The 22,808-nt window shown below is 45.3% G+C and overlaps 1 protein-coding gene across 3 annotated transcripts in view; it reads right to left on the bottom strand.

The window, feature by feature from the left end:
• LOC139536154 (serine/threonine-protein kinase WNK2-like) overlaps positions 1-22,501 on the bottom strand; it is a 77,334-nt gene extending 54,833 nt beyond the window's left edge. For 2 of the 3 annotated variants that reach the window (XR_011667264.1, XR_011667265.1), the window contains exon 1: positions 20,819-22,501. Coding sequence is in view for 1 of the 3 variants with exons in the window: in XM_071336392.1 (XP_071192493.1) it covers positions 20,819-21,496 (678 nt within the window). In the remaining 2 variants the exon portion in view is untranslated. The remainder of the gene's footprint in view (positions 1-20,818) is intronic. The other variant, XM_071336392.1, reaches the window with a different exon arrangement.
• Between the last annotated feature and the right edge of the window lie 307 nt (positions 22,502-22,808).

Below are 22,808 nucleotides of genomic sequence, written 5' to 3'. Positions count from 1 at the left end.
CTCTGACACTAAACTCCTCTCTCAGCTGTCTCTGCTCTGACACCAAGCTCCTCTCTCAGCTGTCTCTGCTCTGACACCAAGCTCCTCTCTCAGCTGTCTCTGCTCTGACACCAAGCTCCTCTCTCAGCTGTCTCTGCTCTAACACTAAGCTCCTCTCTCGCCTGTCTCTGCTCTGACACTAAACTCCTCTCTCGCCTGTTTCTGCTCTGACACTAAGCTCCTCTCTCAGCTGTCTCTGCTCTGACACCAAGCTCCTCTCTCAGCTGTCTCTGCTCTGACACCAAGCTCCTCTCTCAGCTGTCTCTGCTCTGACACTAAGCTCCTCTCTCGCCTGTCTCTGCTCTGACACTAAACTCCTCTCTCAGCTGTCTCTGCTCTGACACTAAACTCCTCTCTCAGCTGTCTCTGCTCTGACACTAAGCTCCTCTCTCGCCTGTCTCTGCTCTGACACTAAACTCCTCTCTCAGCTGTCTCTGCTCTGACACTAAGCTCCTCTCTCGCCTGTCTCTGCTCTGACACTAAACTCCTCTCTCAGCTGTCTCTGCTCTGACACTAAACTTCTCTCTCACCTGTTTCTGCTCTGACACTAAACTCCTCTCTCACCTGTCTCTGCTCTGACACTAAGCTCCTCTCTCACCTGTCTCTGCTCTGACACTAAACTCCTCTCTCACCTGTCTCTGCTCTGACACTAAACTCCTCTCTCACCTGTCTCTGCTCTGACACTAAACTCCTCTCTCACCTGTCTCTGCTCTGACACTAAACTCCTCTCTCAGCTGTCTCTGCTCTGACACTAAGCTCCTCTCTCAGCTGTCTCTGCTCTGACACTAAACTCCTCTCTCACCTGTCTCTGCTCTGACACTAAACTACTCTCTCAGCTGTCTCTGCTCTGACACTAAACTCCTCTCTCACCTGTCTCTGCTCTGACACTAAACTCCCCTCTCACCTGTCTCTGCTCTGACACTAAACTCCTCTCTCACCTGTCTCTGCTCTGACACTAAACTCCTCTCTCAGCTGTCTCTGCTCTGACACTAAGCTCCTCTCTCGCCTGTCTCTGCTCTGACACTAAACTCCTCTCTCAGCTGTCTCTGCTCTGACACTAAACTCCTCTCTCACCTGTTTCTGCTCTGACACTAAGCTCCTCTCTCGCCTGGCTCTGCTCTGACACTAAACTCCTCTCTCAGCTGTCTCTGTTCTGACACCAAGCTCCTCTCTCAGCTGTCTCTGCTCTGACACCAAGCTCCTCTCTCAGCTGTCTCTGCTCTGACACTAAACTCCTCTCTCGTCTGTCTCTGCTCTGACACTAAACTCCTCTCTCAGCTGTCTCTGCTCTGACACTAAACTCCTCTCTCAGCTGTCTCTGCTCTGACACTAAGCTCCTCTCTCGCCTGTCTCTGCTCTGACACTAAACTCCTCTCTCAGCTGTCTCTGCTCTGACACTAAATTCCTCTCTCACTTGTTTCTGCTCTGACACTAAACTCCTCTCTCACCTGTCTCTGCTCTGACACTAAGCTCCTCTCTCACCTGTCTCTGCTCTGACACTAAACTCCTCTCTCACCTGTCTCTGCTCTGACACTAAACTCCTCTCTCACCTGTCTCTGCTCTGACACTAAACTCCCCTCTCACCTGTCTCTGCTCTGACACTAAACTCCTCTCTCACCTGTCTCTGCTCTGACACCAAACTCCTCTCTCAGCTGTCTCTGCTCTGACACTAAGCTCCTCTCTCGCCTGTCTCTGCTCTGACACTAAACTCCTCTCTCAGCTGTCTCTGCTCTGACACTAAACTCCTCTCTCACCTGTTTCTGCTCTGACACTAAGCTCCTCTCTCGCCTGTCTCTGCTCTGACACTAAACTCCTCTCTCAGCTGTCTCTGCTCTGACACCAAGCTCCTCTCTCAGCTGTCTCTGCTCTGACACCAAGCTCCTCTCTCAGCTGTCTCTGCTCTGACACTAAACTCCTCTCTCGCCTGTCTCTGCTCTGACACTAAACTCCTCTCTCAGCTGTCTCTGCTCTGACACTAAGCTCCTCTCTCGCCTGTCTCTGCTCTGACACTAAACTCCTCTCTCAGCTGTCTCTGCTCTGACACTAAACTCCTCCCTCACCTGTTTCTGCTCTGACACTAAACTCCTCTCTCACCTGTCTCTGCTCTGACACTAAGCCCCTCTCTCACCTGTCTCTGCTCTGACACTAAACTCCTCTCTCACCTGTCTCTGCTCTGACACTAAACTCCTCTCTCACCTGTCTCTGCTCTGACACTAAACTCCTCTCTCACCTGTCTCTGCTCTGACACTAAACTCCTCTCTCAGCTGTCTCTGCTCTGACACTAAGCTCCTCTCTCAGCTGTCTCTGCTCTGACACTAAACTCCTCTCTCACCTGTCTCTGCTCTGACACTAAACTACTCTCTCAGCTGTCTCTGCTCTGACACTAAACTCCTCTCTCACCTGTCTCTGCTCTGACACTAAACTCCCCTCTCACCTGTCTCTGCTCTGACACTAAACTCCTCTCTCACCTGTCTCTGCTCTGACACTAAACTCCTCTCTCAGCTGTCTCTGCTCTGACACTAAGCTCCTCTCTCACCTGTCTCTGCTCTGACACTAAACTCCTCTCTCAGCTGTCTCTGCTCTGACACTAAACTCCTCTCTCACCTGTCTCTGCTCTGACACTAAACTCCCCTCTCACCTGTCTCTGCTCTGACACTAAACTCCTCTCTCAGCTGTCTCTGCTCTGACACTAAACTCCTCTCTCACCTGTTTCTGCTCTGACACTAAGCTCCTCTCTCGCCTGTCTCTGCTCTGACACTAAACTCCTCTCTCAGCTGTCTCTGCTCTGACACCAAGCTCCTCTCTCAGCTGTCTCTGCTCTGACACCAAGCTCCTCTCTCAGCTGTCTCTGCTCTGACACTAAACTCCTCTCTCGCCTGTCTCTGCTCTGACACTAAACTCCTCTCTCAGCTGTCTCTGCTCTGACACTAAGCTCCTCTCTCGCCTGTCTCTGCTCTGACACTAAACTCCTCTCTCAGCTGTCTCTGCTCTGACACTAAGCTCCTCTCTCGCCTGTCTCTGCTCTGACACTAAACTCCTCTCTCAGCTGTCTCTGCTCTGACACTAAACTCCTCCCTCACCTGTTTCTGCTCTGACACTAAACTCCTCTCTCACCTGTCTCTGCTCTAACACTAAGCTCCTCTCTCACCTGTCTCTGCTCTGACACTAAACTCCTCTCTCACCTGTCTCTGCTCTGACACTAAACTCCTCTCTCACCTGTCTCTGCTCTGACACTAAACTCCTCTCTCACCTGTCTCTGCTCTGACACTAAACTCCTCTCTCAGCTGTCTCTGCTCTGACACTAAGCTCCTCTCTCAGCTGTCTCTGCTCTGACACTAAACTCCTCTCTCACCTGTCTCTGCTCTGACACTAAACTACACTCTCAGCTGTCTCTGCTCTGACACTAAACTCCTCTCTCACCTGTCTCTGCTCTGACACTAAACTCCCCTCTCACCTGTCTCTGCTCTGACACTAAACTCCTCTCTCACCTGTCTCTGCTCTGACACTAAACTCCTCTCTCAGCTGTCTCTGCTCTGACACTAAGCTCCTCTCTCACCTGTCTCTGCTCTGACACTAAACTCCTCTCTCAGCTGTCTCTGCTCTGACACTAAACTCCTCTCTCACCTGTCTCTGCTCTGACACTAAACTCCCCTCTCACCTGTTTCTGCTCTGACACTAAGCTCCTCTCTCGCCTGTCTCTGCTCTGACACTAAACTCCTCTCTCAGCTGTCTCTGCTCTGACACCAAGCTCCTCTCTCAGCTGTCTCTGCTCTGACACCAAGCTCCTCTCTCAGCTGTCTCTGCTCTGACACTAAACTCCTCTCTCGCCTGTCTCTGCTCTGACACTAAACTCCTCTCTCAGCTGTCTCTGCTCTGACACTAAGCTCCTCTCTCGCCTGTCTCTGCTCTGACACTAAACTCCTCTCTCAGCTGTCTCTGCTCTGACACTAAGCTCCTCTCTCGCCTGTCTCTGCTCTGACACTAAACTCCTCTCTCAGCTGTCTCTGCTCTGACACTAAACTCCTCCCTCACCTGTTTTTGCTCTGACACTAAACTCCTCTCTCACCTGTCTCTGCTCTGACACTAAGCTCCTCTCTCACCTGTCTCTGCTCTGACACTAAACTCCTCTCTCACCTGTCTCTGCTCTGACACTAAACTCCTCTCTCACCTGTCTCTGCTCTGACACTAAACTCCTCTCTCACCTGTCTCTACTCTGACACTAAACTCCTCTCTCAGCTGTCTCTGCTCTGACACTAAGCTCCTCTCTCAGCTGTCTCTGCTCTGACACTAAACTCCTCTCTCGCCTGTTTCTGCTCTGACACTAAACTCCTCTCTCGCCTGTTTCTGCTCTGACACTAAACTCCTCTCTCAGCTGTCTCTGCTCTGACACCAAGCTCCTCTCTCAGCTGTCTCTGCTCTGACACCAAGCTCCTCTCTCAGCTGTCTCTGCTCTGACACCAAGCTCCTCTCTCAGCTGTCTCTGCTCTAACACTAAGCTCCTCTCTCGCCTGTCTCTGCTCTGACACTAAACTCCTCTCTCGCCTGTTTCTGCTCTGACACTAAACTCCTCTCTCAGCTGTCTCTGCTCTGACACCAAGCTCCTCTCTCAGCTGTCTCTGCTCTGACACCAAGCTCCTCTCTCAGCTGTCTCTGCTCTGACACTAAGCTCCTCTCTCGCCTGTCTCTGCTCTGACACTAAACTCCTCTCTCAGCTGTCTCTGCTCTGACACTAAACTCCTCTCTCAGCTGTCTCTGCTCTGACACTAAGCTCCTCTCTCGCCTGTCTCTGCTCTGACACTAAACTCCTCTCTCAGCTGTCTCTGCTCTGACACTAAGCTCCTCTCTCGCCTGTCTCTGCTCTGACACTAAACTCCTCTCTCAGCTGTCTCTGCTCTGACACTAAACTTCTCTCTCACCTGTTTCTGCTCTGACACTAAACTCCTCTCTCGCCTGTCTCTGCTCTGACACTAAGCTCCTCTCTCACCTGTCTCTGCTCTGACACTAAACTCCTCTCTCACCTGTCTCTGCTCTGACACTAAACTCCTCTCTCACCTGTCTCTGCTCTGACACTAAACTCCTCTCTCACCTGTATCTGCTCTGACACTAAACTCCTCTCTCAGCTGTCTCTGCTCTGACACTAAGCTCCTCTCTCAGCTGTCTCTGCTCTGACACTAAACTCCTCTCTCACCTGTCTCTGCTCTGACACTAAACTACTCTCTCAGCTGTCTCTGCTCTGACACTAAACTCCTCTCTCACCTGTCTCTGCTCTGACACTAAACTCCCCTCTCACCTGTCTCTGCTCTGACACTAAACTCCTCTCTCACCTGTCTCTGCTCTGACACTAAACTCCTCTCTCAGCTGTCTCTGCTCTGACACTAAGCTCCTCTCTCGCCTGTCTCTGCTCTGACACTAAACTCCTCTCTCAGCTGTCTCTGCTCTGACACTAAACTCCTCTCTCACCTGTTTCTGCTCTGACACTAAGCTCCTCTCTCGCCTGGCTCTGCTCTGACACTAAACTCCTCTCTCAGCTGTCTCTGTTCTGACACCAAGCTCCTCTCTCAGCTGTCTCTGCTCTGACACCAAGCTCCTCTCTCAGCTGTCTCTGCTCTGACACTAAACTCCTCTCTCGCCTGTCTCTGCTCTGACACTAAACTCCTCTCTCAGCTGTCTCTGCTCTGACACTAAACTCCTCTCTCAGCTGTCTCTGCTCTGACACTAAGCTCCTCTCTCGCCTGTCTCTGCTCTGACACTAAACTCCTCTCTCAGCTGTCTCTGCTCTGACACTAAACTCCTCTCTCACTTGTTTCTGCTCTGACACTAAACTCCTCTCTCACCTGTCTCTGCTCTGACACTAAGCTCCTCTCTCACCTGTCTCTGCTCTGACACTAAACTCCTCTCTCACCTGTCTCTGCTCTGACACTAAACTCCTCTCTCACCTGTCTCTGCTCTGACACTAAACTCCCCTCTCACCTGTCTCTGCTCTGACACTAAACTCCTCTCTCACCTGTCTCTGCTCTGACACCAAACTCCTCTCTCAGCTGTCTCTGCTCTGACACTAAGCTCCTCTCTCGCCTGTCTCTGCTCTGACACTAAACTCCTCTCTCAGCTGTCTCTGCTCTGACACTAAACTCCTCTCTCACCTGTTTCTGCTCTGACACTAAGCTCCTCTCTCGCCTGTCTCTGCTCTGACACTAAACTCCTCTCTCAGCTGTCTCTGCTCTGACACCAAGCTCCTCTCTCAGCTGTCTCTGCTCTGACACCAAGCTCCTCTCTCAGCTGTCTCTGCTCTGACACTAAACTCCTCTCTCGCCTGTCTCTGCTCTGACACTAAACTCCTCTCTCAGCTGTCTCTGCTCTGACACTAAGCTCCTCTCTCGCCTGTCTCTGCTCTGACACTAAACTCCTCTCTCAGCTGTCTCTGCTCTGACACTAAGCTCCTCTCTCGCCTGTCTCTGCTCTGACACTAAACTCCTCTCTCAGCTGTCTCTGCTCTGACACTAAACTCCTCCCTCACCTGTTTCAGCTCTGACACTAAACTCCTCTCTCACCTGTCTCTGCTCTGACACTAAGCCCCTCTCTCACCTGTCTCTGCTCTGACACTAAACTCCTCTCTCACCTGTCTCTGCTCTGACACTAAACTCCTCTCTCACCTGTCTCTGCTCTGACACTAAACTCCTCTCTCACCTGTCTCTGCTCTGACACTAAACTCCTCTCTCAGCTGTCTCTGCTCTGACACTAAGCTCCTCTCTCGCCTGTCTCTGCTCTGACACTAAACTCCTCTCTCAGCTGTCTCTGCTCTGACACTAAACTTCTCTCTCACCTGTTTCTGCTCTGACACTAAACTCCTCTCTCACCTGTCTCTGCTCTGACACTAAGCTCCTCTCTCACCTGTCTCTGCTCTGACACTAAACTCCTCTCTCACCTGTCTCTGCTCTGACACTAAACTCCTCTCTCACCTGTCTCTGCTCTGACACTAAACTCCTCTCTCACCTGTCTCTGCTCTGACACTAAACTCCTCTCTCAGCTGTCTCTGCTCTGACACTAAGCTCCTCTCTCAGCTGTCTCTGCTCTGACACTAAACTCCTCTCTCACCTGTCTCTGCTCTGACACTAAACTACTCTCTCAGCTGTCTCTGCTCTGACACTAAACTCCTCTCTCACCTGTCTCTGCTCTGACACTAAACTCCCCTCTCACCTGTCTCTGCTCTGACACTAAACTCCTCTCTCACCTGTCTCTGCTCTGACACTAAACTCCTCTCTCACCTGTCTCTGCTCTGACACTAAGCTCCTCTCTCACCTGTCTCTGCTCTGACACTAAACTCCTCTCTCAGCTGTCTCTGCTCTGACACTAAACTCCTCTCTCACCTGTCTCTGCTCTGACACTAAACTCCCCTCTCACCTGTTTCTGCTCTGACACTAAGCTCCTCTCTCGCCTGTCTCTGCTCTGACACTAAACTCCTCTCTCAGCTGTCTCTGCTCTGACACCAAGCTCCTCTCTCAGCTGTCTCTGCTCTGACACCAAGCTCCTCTCTCAGCTGTCTCTGCTCTGACACTAAACTCCTCTCTCGCCTGTCTCTGCTCTGACACTAAACTCCTCTCTCAGCTGTCTCTGCTCTGACACTAAGCTCCTCTCTCGCCTGTCTCTGCTCTGACACTAAACTCCTCTCTCAGCTGTCTCTGCTCTGACACTAAGCTCCTCTCTCGCCTGTCTCTGCTCTGACACTAAACTCCTCTCTCAGCTGTCTCTGCTCTGACACTAAACTCCTCCCTCACCTGTTTTTGCTCTGACACTAAACTCCTCTCTCACCTGTCTCTGCTCTGACACTAAGCTCCTCTCTCACCTGTCTCTGCTCTGACACTAAACTCCTCTCTCACCTGTCTCTGCTCTGACACTAAACTCCTCTCTCACCTGTCTCTGCTCTGACACTAAACTCCTCTCTCACCTGTCTCCACTCTGACACTAAACTCTTCTCTCAGCTGTCTCTGCTCTGACACTAAGCTCCTCTCTCAGCTGTCTCTGCTCTGACACTAAACTCCTCTCTCACCTGTCTCTGCTCTGACACTAAACTACTCTCTCAGCTGTCTCTGCTCTGACACTAAACTCCTCTCTCACCTGTCTCTGCTCTGACACTAAACTCCCCTCTCACCTGTCTCTGCTCTGACACTAAACTCCTCTCTCACCTGTCTCTGCTCTGACACTAAACTCCTCTCTCAGCTGTCTCTGCTCTGACACTAAGCTCCTCTCTCACCTGTCTCTGCTCTGACACTAAACTCCTCTCTCAGCTGTCTCTGCTCTGACACTAAACTCCTCTCTCACCTGTCTCTGCTCTGACACTAAACTCCCCTCTCACCTGTCTCTGCTCTGACACTAAACTCCTCTCTCAGCTGTCTCTGCTCTGACGCTAAGCACCTCTCTCAGCTGTCTCTGCTCTGACACTAAACTCCTCTCTCACCTGTCTCTGCTCTGACGCTAAGCTCCTCTCTCAGCTGTCTCTGCTCTGACACTAAACTCCTCTCTCAACTCCTCTTGTGACACCCTAAAACATTCTATTCAGCAGTACAGACAATTGACCGCAAATGGACCAAACCCAGATCTGACCTACGTGGAGGGTCATTTTTCAATCCGCTGAAAACGTAGAGAATAGAGTTGTATTAAACACAATGGTGCCAAAGACACATCAATAGGCACAATGTCACTATCATTAATGCACGGCTTTGATTTTAGAGTAATTTGCGTTAAGGGGGCTGAATAGCTGAGAGCTGAGTTTTTGTTAATACACAGTCGAACTTGTCAAAGCAACTGTAAAGGTAACTGTAGCTATACCCAACTATACACAGAGTCACCCAGTTACCTGCATGGAGTCTGCATGAAGACTTTGCTTGGCCTGTCCAAATGAAACCCATGATGGTAGTGATTATGACTCTACCTTGTTTGGTAATATAGGACACACACACAGATAGCCCTGGATAAACAGTCCCTTCCTCCTCTCTATTATGCAGTCCCTATCCCCCACCCACTCTCCAACTGAAGACAAGCCAAACAGTGGTGGCCCAAGACACGCCCTGGCCCCTGGCCATTCAGCAGCACCAGACCAGAGCACAGTGAACTGTAACTCTCCTTCCATTCCCTCATCTGGCTCCCCAGTCCTCTCAGTAAAGGGAACGGCCATCCCTCAATGTGCCAGTGATTATATACACCATGCATCAGACCACAGCAGCAACAGGCAACAAAGACATCCAGGGGCCTGGATTATATCACTGTTCTGAAGCAGAATTATTCAATAAAATATTGTGAAGCTCCACAAAAGTATTTTATTATTCTACTTGCTCTGTGCTGTGGGGATTTTGTTTATTCTATGGCAACAGGCTGTCAGGGAAAGAGAGAGGAGGGAAGGAGAGAGAGAGAGTACGGAGGGAAAGAGAGTAGAGAGTAGGGAGGGAGAGAGAGTGGGGAGGGAGAGAGAGAGAGATAGTAGGGACAGAGGGAGAGAGTAGGGAGGGAGAGAGCGTAGGGAGAGAGAGTAGGGAGGGAGGGAGAGATAGTAGGGAGGGAGAGAGAGTAGGGAGGGAGAGAGAGATCGTAGGGAGGGAGGTAGAGAGAGTAGGGAGGGAGGGAAAGAGAGTAGAGAGGGAGAGATGGGAGAGTAGGGAGGGAGGGAGAGAGAGTAGGGAGGGAGAGAGAGTAGGGAGGGAGAGAGAGATCGTAGGGAGGGAGGTAGAGAGAGTAGGGAGGGAGGGAAAGAGAGTAGAGAGGGAGAGATGGGAGAGTAGGGAGGGAGAGAGAGATCGTAGGGAGGGAGGTAGAGAGAGTAGGGAGGGAGGGAAAGAGAGTAGAGAGGGAGAGATGGGAGAGTAGGGAGGGAGGGAGAGAGAGTAGAGAGGGAGAGATGGGAGAGTAGGGAGGGAGGGAGAGAGAGTAGAGAGGGAGAGATGGGAGAGTAGGGAGGGAGGGAGAGATAGTAGGGAGGGAGAGAGAAAGAATTTGACATACATGTCACCCAAGATACTCTAAAGCAATTGCATCAAAACAATGGATCCGTATTGGTTTGTGACCACATACTCTGCAAGGACAGACCTCAATTAATCCTGGCAGGCTGGCATACTGACTGTCCAGAGAAAGGTTATTATAGTTTTGTGATTTAATATTATTTTTTATAACTATTCATTTTTAGATTTTTATTATAAATTCAGTTTAGTTTCAGTTAGTTTTCAGACTTGATTTACTTGTTTTTATTTAGTTTCAGTTTGATAAAAAAAACACATTTATATATCATTTTAAAATTATTTATAGTAGTTTTAGTTTTAGGGACTATGCGTGGGAGGCTAGGAACCATTTACAGTGCCTTCAGAAAGTATTCACACACCTTCCCTTTTCCACATTTTGTTGTGGTACAGCCTGAATTTAAAATTGATTAAACTGAGATTTTGTGTCACTGGCCTACACACAATACCCCATAATGTCAAAGTGGAATTATGTTTTTAGAAAAGTTTTACAATGTAATTAAAAATGAAGCTGAAATGTCTTGAGTCAATAATTATTCAGCCCCTTTGTTATGGCAAGCCTAAAAAAGTTCTGGAGTAAAAATGTGATTAACAAGTCACATAATAAGTTGCATGGACTCACTCTCTGTGCAATAATAGTGTTTAACATGATTTTTGAATGACTTCCTCATCTCTGTACCCCACACATACAATTATCTGTAAAATCCCTCAGTCTAGCAATGAATTTAAACCACAGATTCAACCACAAAAGAAGGAAGCCTGAACAGAATACAAATATTCCAAAACATGCATCCTGTTTGCACGAAGGCACTAAAGTAAAAATAAAAAAAATAAAAAAATAATGACCTGAATACTGAGCGTTATGTTTGGGGCAAATCCACTCTTCATATTTTCAAGCATGGTGGTGGCTGCATCATATTATGGGTATGCTTGTCATTGGCAAGGACTAGGGAGTTTTTGGGGGGGATAAAAATAAACGTAATTGAGCTAAGCACAGGCAAAAATCAGAGAAAAATATTTGGTTCAGTCTGCTTTCCAACAGACACTGGGAGACAAATGCACCTTTTAGCAGGAAAATTATCTAAAACACAAGACCAAATATACAGTTGCTTACCAAGACAACATGGAATGTTCCTGGGTGGTCTAGTTACAGTTCTGACTTAAATCTGCTTGAAAATCTATGGCAAGACTTGAACATGGCTTTCTAGCAATGATCAACAACCAACTTGATGCAAAAATTGTACACAGCTGTAATCGCTGTCAAAGGTGATTCTAACATGTAATGACTTAGGGATTTGAATACTTATGTAAATTAGATATTTCTGTATATCATTTTCAATAACTTTGCAAACATTCCTTAAAACAAGTTTTCACTTTGTCATTATGGGGTATTGTATGTAGATGGGTGAAAGAGAAAATATATTGAATCCATTCTGAATTCAGGCTGTAACACAACAGAATGTGGAATAAGTCTGAAGGCACTGTATGTGTTGAAGGCCTATAGTTATTTTATTTAAAAAAAATTGGGGGGGGGCACTTCTTGCCACTGGGGGGCAGTTATACATAAGGTGATGGGCCAGGACCATAGACTTGGATATAACACCTGGCATAACATCTCTATATCTGTGTCATGATGGCATCAGTGACAGGATGGGCAGCGCCATTGAGGCCATCTCCATCTTGAAATAGTACATTTTCTTCTTCACAAGTAAAATTCATTTTCTGATCCCTCCTGATGACCCAGCTGTCCTGACTCTAACCCGGGTCATCAGGAGGGATCAGCCAATGAAGTTGGAAGTCCTGCCCAGCTGACTAAATCAAAATGGCAAAAGTTCTCAATGGCCCTGCTCATGCTAACAAAGGATTTTTGCCACTAGAGGACTCCATACAACTCCATAGCCAGGACATAGGTTTGTTTAGGTTAAAATTATGAATCAATCCTAATGTGACTAGGATTTTTAAAGGATAAATCCCTAGACTGGTGCAATAAATATAGTGGAAGGAAACTCCCATGTTTACTCCAATCCAATGCTTTATTTTACTTCAGTAGGAGATGTACCTTTACCTTTATCTGACAGAAAGAGAGAGGGAAAAAAGAAAAAAGAACTTCAATCCAAACTGGAAACCATGAGGCTGCATTTATTGTAGCTGGGGATTTTAACGAAGCAAATTTGAGGAAAAGGCTTCCTAAATTCTGTCAGCATATCGACTGTAGCACTCACACTGGGAAAACACTCGACCATTGCTACTCAACTTCCGGGATGCATACAAGGCCCACCTCCGCCCTACTTTCGGCAAATCTGACCACAACTCCATTTCGCTCCTCCCTTCCAATAGGCAGAAACTCAAACAGGAAGTACCCATGCTAAGGACTATTCAACACTGGTCTGACCATTCGGAATCCACGCTTCAAGATTGTTTTGATCATGCGGACTGGGATATGTTCCGAATAGCTTCGGGGGAATAATATTGGCGTGTACACCGAGATGGTTACTGAGTTTATTAATAAGTGTATAGGAGATGTTGTACCCACTGTGACTATTAAAACTTACCCTAATCAGAAACCGTGGATAAATGTCAGCATTCGTACTAAACTGATAGCACGAACCACCGTATTTAACCATGGTAAGGTGACTGGGAATATGGCAGAATAATAACAGAGTGGTCATTCCCTACGTAAGGCAATCAAACAGAGTTGCAATTCAACAGCTCAGACACAAGACGTATGTGGTAGGGTCTACAGTCAATCACAGACTACAAAAGGAAAACCAGCTATGCCGCAGACACCGACGCCTTGCTCCCAAACAAGCTAAACACTTCTTTGACCGCTTTGAGGATAACACAGTGCCACTGACGCGGCAAGCTACCAAGGACAGTGGGCTCTCCTTCTCCGTGGTTGACGTGAGTAAGACATTTAAACGTGTTAACCCTCGCAAGGCTGCCGGCCCAAACGGCATACCTAGCCACGTCCTCAGAGAATGCGCAGACCAGCTGGCTGATGTGTTTACGGACATATTAAATCATTCCCTATCCCAGACTGCTGTCTCCACATGCTTCAAGATGGCCACCAATGTCCCTGTTCCCAAGAATGCAAAGGTAACTGAACTAAATGACTATCGCCCCGTAGCACTCACTTCTGTCATCATGAAGTGCTTTGAGAGACTATTCAAGGATCATATCACCTCTACCTTACCTGCCACCCTAGACCCACTTCAATTTGCTTACCGCCCCAATAGGTCCACAGACGATGCAATCGCCGTCACACTGCACACTGCCCTTCCCATCTGGACAAGAGGAATACCTATGTAAGAATGCTGTTCATTGACTATAGCTCAGCATTCAACACCATAGTACCCTCCAAGGTCAACATTAAGTTTGAGGCCATGGGTCTGATCCCTGTCCTGTGCAATTGGGTCCTGGACTTCCTGACAGGCCGCTCTTGCAATCTCTTTTTAAAACATTTCACATTTGATAAAAAGTCTTACTAAACATTCTGGTTGATACATATCGTACCAAAATATTGATTCACTTCATGACCGGTTGGTGGTGAAGGTAGAAAACAACACCTACACTTCACTGATCCTCAACACTGGGGCCCCACAAGGGTGCATGCTCAGCCCCCTCCTGTATTCCCTGTTCGCCCATGACTGCATGGCCATGCACGCCTCCAACTCAATCATCAAGTTTGCAGATGACACAACAGTAGCAGGCTTGATTAACAACAACGATGAGACAACCTACAGGGAGGAAGTGAGGGCTCTAGGAGTGTGGTGTCAGGAAAATAACCTGTCCCTCAACGACCACGAAACAAAGGAGATGATCGTGGACTTCAGGAAACAGCAGAGGGAGCATCCCCCGATCCACATCGACGGGACACCAGTGGAGAAGGTGGAAAGTTCTTCGGTGTACACATCACGACAAACTGAAAGGGTCCACCCACACAGACAGTGTGGTGAAGAAGGCGCAACAGAGTTTGGCTTGTCACCTAAAACCCTCACAAATTTTTTATACATGCACAATTGAGAGCATCTTGTCGGGCTGTTATGGCAACTGCACCGCCCACAACGTCAAGGCTCTCCAGCAGGGTGGTGCGGTCTTCACAACGCATCACTGGGGGCAAACTAACTTCCCCCCAGAAAACCTACAACACCCGATGTCACAGGAAGGCCAAAAAGCTCATCAAGGATAACAACCACCCAAGCCACTGCCTGTTCACCCCGCTATCATACAGATGGCGAGGTCAGTAAAGGTGCATCAAAGCTGGGACCGAGAGACTGAAAAACAGCTTCTATCTCAAGGCCATCAGACTGTTAAATAGCCAACACTAGCACAGAGGCTGCAGCCTACATACACAGACGTGAAATCATTGGCCACTTTAATAAATGGAACACTAGTCACTTTAAATAATGTCACTTTAATAATGTTTACATATCTTGCATTGCTCATCTCATATGTATATACTGTATTATATACTATACTCAGTCTATGCCGCTCTGACATTGCCGGTCCATATATTTATATATTCTTAATTTCATTCCTTTACTTAGATTTGTGTATATTAGGTATTTATTGGGAAATTGTTAGATATTACTTGTTAGATATTGCTGCACTGTCGAAACTAGAAGCACAAGCATTTCACTACACCCGCAATAACATCTGCTAAACACATGTATGTGACAAATAACATTTTATTTTATTTGAGTATGTGTGTACACATACCCCCTTTTACCTCTTCCAGGTATTTCCGCAGTCCACATGGGGCACTTAATGCTCTGCCAGGTTGACCCTTCGGCTGGACTGTGACACAATCTTCGATGCAAAGAAGCTATATTTCTGAAGTACTGTGGTGAAGACCCTTGCTGGATTCATCTGGCTGGCATCTTCCTGGTGTCCTGCTGCTCCATGGCTGTACTCTCTGATTTGCTGATGTAAAAAAAGACTCTGCTTCCCTCTAGGGCCGGGACGATACCGGCATCGCGATACTTGTTAGTACAGTGGCAACCGGATTTTAAAAAAAGCCCTAATGTTGGAAACAAACAAAATTGTGTTGTCATCCAGTCACATTTATTTATTTTCCAAGCTATAGTGCACAATATTTCACATTCAGCAGGTTTTTGAATGACCAAACAGTTTGGTCTGCTTCCTGTTTTCATTTTTGCCATGGAAAAAATATTGCGATACTGGTATTGTCACAGACTTACTGCCCTCATCAGTGGCTCCATGTCTGTTGAGCGAAGTTCCAGAGACGCACTTGGATCCATCAGGCAATCTGCTGCAAAGGTTATATGGAAGTTGGATGCCAAAGGATTCAGTATGCATGCGAAGCGCTCACGCAGTGACTTCAGGAGGACCTGTGCCAACTGTTTTGCAATAGTAGTTGACTGCAAGTGTGCTTCAAGGTTGAGAAGGCACAGCACCACATCAAACAGCGACTGGCTGTCAGGTTGAAGTTTGTCGGTGTGGATAGCAAACAGCTCCAGCAACTTCACAAGCTGCTCTAGCTTGGCCCAATCACTGGTCAGCAAGTTGGTCGGTGTTGACTGTGAATGGCTTCAGCAGCTTTACAAGCTGTTTTAGCTTTGCCCAGTCATGCTCTGTGCTCGCCCTTGGATTTCTTCCCTGTTAGCTAATGATAGTAATAAACTGGCTAGGCCAATTTGAAACATTGGCATCTACTGGCAGCATTTATCTACCAGATTCAGAAGCTCGAAAACCCCATTTGAATTTTTTGGGGAAAATCCCATAAGATTTTTGTTCAGTTTAGAAGAAAAAACTAAAACTAAACAATCTATTTTAATTTATGATTTTTTTCCATTTGTATTTTTATTTCAGTTTACTAAATAGTTTTTCCTGTTAAATTTTGTATTTTAGTTTTGTTTACTATAATAACTATGGTCAAGTGTAAACTGAATCTGATTGGTCACACACATACACCGTTTAAAGCCACAGTGATACAGCTGTAGGGTAAATCAGATTTTTTTTATTTAACATTTATTTAAATAGGCAAGTCAGTTAAGAACAAATTCTTATTTACAATGACGGCCTACACCGGCCAAACCTGGACGATGCTGGGTCAATTGTGCGCCGCCCTATGGGACTCCCAATCACGGCCGGGTGTGATACAGCCTGGATCGGTGTATCACCGATCCAGGCTGATGCCACCAGAGGCTGGCAGAGGCTACCTTATGCAGAGATGATACCAGTTCAGGGCTCCCTGGGTGTGGGTCTGCTTTCCTATCTGTGGGTCGGGGGATGGGCTGTGCAACCTTGGCAACCCAACGTGAAGTCAGTCAACAAAACAATTCCCCATGACATTGGATTTAGGTTAAAAGTTGGCTGAAGAAAAAAAAGTTCCCTAAAGTTGTTGACATTTTGCAAATCAAATCAGTTTTCCACGTTGATTTAATGTCATCACATTAAATTGTTTTGTTGAAATGAAGTGGAAACAACGTTGATTCAATGTAATTTCAACAACATCTATGTGATAATGTTGAATCAACGTGGAAAACTGATTGGATTTGCAAAAAGTCATCAACGTTGTTTTTTTGCCAACTTTGAACCTAAATCCAATGACATGGTGAATTGTTTTGTTGACTTGAAGAAGAATTCACATTAGTTGACAACTCAACCAAACGCAGCAGCTACTCTTCCTTGGGTCCACACAAAACATGAAACATGACATAATACAGAACATCAATAGACAACAGCTCAAGGACAGAACTACGTAATTTTTTTTAAATGGCAAAAGGCACACGTAGCCTACATATCAATACATACACACAAACTATCTAGGTCAAATAGGGGAGAGGCATTGTGCCGTGAGGTGTTACTTTATCTAATTTTTAAAACCAGGTTTGCTGTTCACTTGAGCAATATGAGATGGAATGGAGTTCCATGCAATAATCTCTCTATATAATACTGTATGCTTTCTTGAATTTGTTCTGGATTTGAGGACTGTGAAAAGACCCCTGGTGGCATGTCTGTTGTGGTAGGTGTGTGTGTCCGAACTGTGTGTATGTTGACTATGCAAACTATTTGGAATTTTCAACATGTTAATGTTTTTAATAAAAAGAAGAAGTGATGCAATCAGTCTTTCCTCAACTCTTAACCAAGAGAGACTGGCATGCAAAGTATTTATATCAGCCCTCTGATTACAATGAAGAGCAAGACGTGCCACTCTGTTCTGGGCCAGCTGCAGCTTAACTAGGTCTTTCCTTGTAGCATCGACCACACGACTGGACAATAATCAAGATAAGACAAAACTAGAGCCTGCAGGACTTGCTTTTTTGAGTGTGGTGTCAAAAAAGCAGAGCATCTCTTTATTACGAACAGACCTCTTCCCATCTTTACAACCATTGAATCTATATGTTTTGACCATGACAGTTTACAATCTAAGGTAACGCCAAGTAATTTAGTTTCCACAATTTGTTCAACAGCCACACCATTCATTACCAGATTCAGCTGAGGTCTAGAACTTAGGGAATGATTTGCACCAAATACAATGCTCTTAGTTTTAGAGATGTTCAGGACCCGTTTATTACTGGCCACCCATTCTAAAACAAACTGCAACTCTTTGTTAAGGGTTTGAGTGACTTCACTAGCTGTGGTTGCTGATGTGTATATGGTTGAATCATCAGCATACATGGACACACATGCTTTGTTTAATGCCAGCGGCAGGTCATTGGTAAAATTAGAAAAGAGTAGAGGGCCTAGAGAGCTGCCCTGCGGTACACTACACTTTACATGTTTGACATTAGAGAAGCTTCAATTAAAGAAAACCCTTTGAGTTCCATTAGATAGACAGCTCTGAATCGACAATCTGCCAGAGATTGAAAAGCCATAACACATAGATTTCTTCAAAAACAGATTATGGTCAATAATATCAAAGGCTGCACTGAAATCTAAATCTTCTTATTATCAATTTCTTTCAACCAATCATCAGTGATTTGTGTCAGTGCAGTACATGTTGAGTGCCCTTCTCTATAAGCATGCTTGAAAGTCTGTTGTTAATTTGTTTACAGAGAAATAGTATTGTATTTGTTCAAACACAATTTTTTCCAACAGTTTGCTAACAGCTGGCAGCAAGCTTATAGGTCTGCTGTTAGAACTAGTAAAGGCCACTTTACCACTCTCGGGTAGCAGAATTACAGAATAGCAGAATTACTGCTCAGGCCTTCCCTACAAGCCAGAGGACAAAGTCTTTCTTCTAGGCTCAGATTACATATATGACAGATATGAGTGGCTATAGAGTCAGCTACCATCCTCAGTAGCTTTCCATCAAAGTTGTCAATGCCAGGAGATTTGTCATTATTGATTGATAACAATAATCTTTCCACCTCTCCCACAATAAAATTCCAACTTGCAATGCTTTTCTTTCATTATTTGTTTTTTTATGCATGAATACGATGGCTCACTGTTCGTTGTTGGCATTTCCTGCCTAAGTTTGGCCACTTGCCAATGAAGTAATCATAAAAATAATTGGCAACATCAAATGGTTTTGTGATGAATAAGCCATCTGATTCAATGAAAGATGGACTTCAATTAGTCTTTCTGCCAATAATTTAATTTAAAGTACTCCAAAGTTTTTTTTTCATCATTCTTTATATCATTGATCTTGGCTTCATAATACAGTTTCTTCTTCTTTTTGTTAAGTTTAGTCACATAATTTCTAAATTTGCAGTAAGTCAGCCAGTCAGCTGTGCAGCCAGACTTAATAGCCACTAATTTTGCCCGATCTCTTTCAATCATACAGTTTTTAGATTCCTCATCAATCCATGGAGCCTTAACAGTTCTAACAGTCAGTTTCTTAACAGGTGCATGTTTATCAATAATTTGAAGAAGCTATTTCATAAATTCATCAAGTGCAGCATCTGGATGCTCCTTATTAATCACATCAGACCAACACATACTTTTAACATCATCCACATGAGACATAGCAAAATATTTTGTATGAGCTCTTATACACTATTTTAAGCCCATCTTTTAGAACTTTGACTTTCCTGGATATATCCACTATATTGTGATCACTGCATCCAATGGGTACGGATATAGCTTTATTAGTAAAAATTATTAGACAGCTTGATGAAAACCAGTCAATATTCAGGTACCCAAGAAAGTACACCTCTCTGTTTACATCACATACACTATCAAGCATTTCACACATATTTCACAAATGGGTTATGTCTATTAATAGCATCGCTATATTTTTCCTGTTCCTCAATTGTTTGAAACTTGGATGTTTTACTTCATATTATGAGGCATGTCTTACCTTGCTTCAAAGTAGTCTATAGCCAAAATCCCACCATAGAAATGTGGAGGCAATTGTCTTGTAAAGACTATTCTACATTGGTTCAAGTTAATTTCATAAAAATTACATAGAAACAACGTTGATTCAACCAGTGTGTGTCCAGTTGGTTCCTGTTCTATTGGTTTTCTTTAAACTTTTTTCCATTGTCTTGCAGCCAAAGGCATTATCATAGTCATATTAGCAACCCATGATAGTTGTTGCATCTTTAGATCTCCTCTCTTTCTAATTATTTCCATCTTCTGTCCAAGAAACTACTGCAGCGGCATTTTAGAACAGTGTTTTACCTGCAAATTGCATTATGGAACATTCACGCGTAGACCTAGCGCCTTGTTCATATTGCTGCGCCAAATTGTGAAGAAATAATAGTTTATCAACATTTTAAGCAAAACATTCTTATCTGTTCCATCAGCTTTATTAATTGGTATCATCATATACCTCCATTACACTACTTGTATATGCATTGTGGGGATTAAGAAGTGAGTATATGCAATGTACACTATAAAATAAGTGGGTATACGGTGTATACTTGCATATACCCTCATATTACCACCAGCCACTCTCTCAGTGACAGTCTGTACTCTGACTAAAATCCCCATATAGGAATAGGGGAAATTGTAATCCCTGACATGCAGATTAAAAATGCATGCAACTGGAATAGCACTGGTTCAAGTGGTGGCACCGACAATAATGTCAGTGTGTCTGTGCAGTGGTAGGCCTATCATAGAAGTAAGTCTATGACTTCATTTAAATGTGATATGACCAATAACCAAAGTGTGGCAGGAACTCAACTCATCCTTGTGCGCTGACAAGTATTAATAATGGCCAAATACAGTGCAAAAATGTATGTCAGACATAAAATAAGGTGTTATTACCTCTTTATAAAATACCTATAGTGTTATACATGTTGCAGTGAGGCTATCCTCTGGATATACAGTGGGGTCCAATAATTATTGGCACCTTTGATAATGATGAGCAAAAATAAATAATACAAATATTGAGCTACATTGTATGTTAAAAAAATTGATTTTATACTAATACAATTGCTCAGAGAAAGGTATTCAGTTTAACAAGTAATAAAACAAAATCTTAAAAAGATATGGGTCAAAATGATTGCCACCCGTTTTCAGTACTTGAGGCCAGCACCCACACTTGCGAGGATAACGACAGACACTGAGCCTTTTCCCAAAATGTTTTATGAGATTGGAGAACACACTGGGAGGGATCTTAAACCATTCCTCCATACAGAATATTTCCAGATTCTTGATATCTTTGTCTGCGCTTATGTACTGCCCTCATCGATTCAAACCATAGGTTTTCAATTGGGTTCAAGTCCGGAGACTGAGATGGCCATTGCGAAATATTGATTTTGTGGTCAATTAACAATTTCTTTGTGGATTTTGTTGTATGCCAAACACATAACAATGATAGGCTGAATACATTTTATTCAAACTGTAAAACAAGGTTATATTACCTGAAGTTCACACCAAGCGACTTCTACCCATGTGTCTGTGTCCAGACCTTTGTAGACAGTCTTGAAAGACCCTCTCCCGAGCTCAGTATCGAATTTGAGAAACCGGCCCCCGGGTGAGGTGGACACGGCTTTCATCTCCTTCTCATCCTCGTTTTCATCACTTCCAGCTTTCCCAGTGGTATCAGTCAATGGTTCAGCTGCATCATCTGGTTTTGGCTCAGTCGCGCTCTTCTCCTTCTCCTCATCCGCGCTTACACTTTCAGTTGCGCTGTCCTTCTGCCCCACTTGGCTCTCGGTGCTCGAGCTCTCCTGGACCTGGAAAGCCACGCGTGGTCCGATCGCGAGGGTTCGGGTTCGGTCCACGATGGTGCGCAGGTGGACGCTGAGCACTGGAGTGCTGTTACCGCATTCTTGCGCGTCCAACGCTTGGTCGTCCGTGTCCGAAAACCACAAACTTCTGCGAATGAACCTCTGGCGGACGAGTCCCCGGTAGTCCGATAAGGGAGACGCGCTCGGGTCGCTTGCCCCACGCAGCACTGCCGTTTCTATGTTGACATTCCGCTGTCCACCGTTCTCATAGATAGGCCTCTTGTCATTGATGTCAGAGTCTAAATTGGGTACCGAGGAGAATGTGGATCCAAGTGGCGGGTCCGAGCCCGAGTTGTCCCCGGAATCCATCCCCGGGAAATGTTTAGACACTTACCGGTGACATTCAGAGGCGACTACTATTATGGTCCTTCCCCAGCGGTGAGGGAGTGCATACCTTCAACGTTCGCCTGCACTGACGCAGTTAGGAAACTTTATACTATCCTTAAAATAATAATCTCACTTGAGATATCTGGCATATTTACCAAATACCAATTGATGACAAACTCTTATAACAGGTGCAATGGTGCCACTGCTTGATTTAATGCGGCTCAGCTTATCACAAATCCATCCAGCCAGCCAATTGAAATGTTGCGTCAATAAATTACAATGTAATTCATTCCTATTTTATGCAGTTTATTGCAACATTGCTTTCTCAACTGATCGAATTGGTTACAGTGTAGAAGCAGAACTCGTGGTAGGTAGAACTGCCACAATAAACACTCACGGACAGTTGTCGTGCCAGGATAGTTCCCTGTCTCTCTCTAATCCCTCAAAAGAACCATCACATGTAAATGTCAGGTGCGCAGCTGTGACCGCTATAATCGTAGGCTAGTCGATCCCGTAGCTGGTTATTGAGTATTCATTACAGTTTTTTCTTGGTTTAAAAGCAGAATGAAATCAGGGACGTGTGACCTCCACATCAAGCCTCGTCCCCATCGCATCACTCTGTTAACTATTCGCCTCCGCTGGGGAGAAGTTCTGTTCAGCGGTGTCCGGGAGCGGAATAGAAGCGATCAGATTGTTTGCTCACTGCGGCACGGTATTCTCCCAGTGTGGATGACGTGCTCAGAGCATCTCACCGTTCGTTCGGGCTGTATTTGTGCGGTGTCTCTCTCAAATTACACTTTCCATTGCAAGGAGACAATTCAATTTTAAAGACACACATCCACGCCCCTAGCAACAACACATATCCAATAAATGCACATGTTTTTAGGCGGTACCTTTCAGCCTCCGTTACAGGGGTTGTTATGGACCGACCACCACTCTCTGTATCCTCCCATCCTCTGCATGACGCTTCGGCAGCGTATAGAGGGGGTTGACGTACCCCTGTTCTCGGCAGAAACCTGCAAATTATAGCCAATATGTGATCATTATAGAATAATTGCCTATTATTTTATATTCTACTGAATTTAACTCAACTAGAATATAATCGAATATAATATATTGAACATCATGCAAATGATCACTGATTAGAAATTGCTTGTTCTAGATGGGCGAACATATATATTGTATTCATTTCAGATAAATTCAACAGAATACAATAGAATATAACAATATAGAATAGAATAGATTGGAATGAAATAGAATAGTCTGCAAATTATAGCCTTAATAAAGTGTTCAG

This window comes from Salvelinus alpinus, chromosome 12 (genome assembly GCF_045679555.1).
Source record: "Salvelinus alpinus chromosome 12, SLU_Salpinus.1, whole genome shotgun sequence".
Classification (NCBI taxonomy): Eukaryota; Metazoa; Chordata; class Actinopteri; order Salmoniformes; family Salmonidae; genus Salvelinus; species Salvelinus alpinus.
The sequence above is the reverse complement of the archived record's forward strand: the minus strand, read 5'-3'. Positions and strand labels throughout refer to the sequence as shown.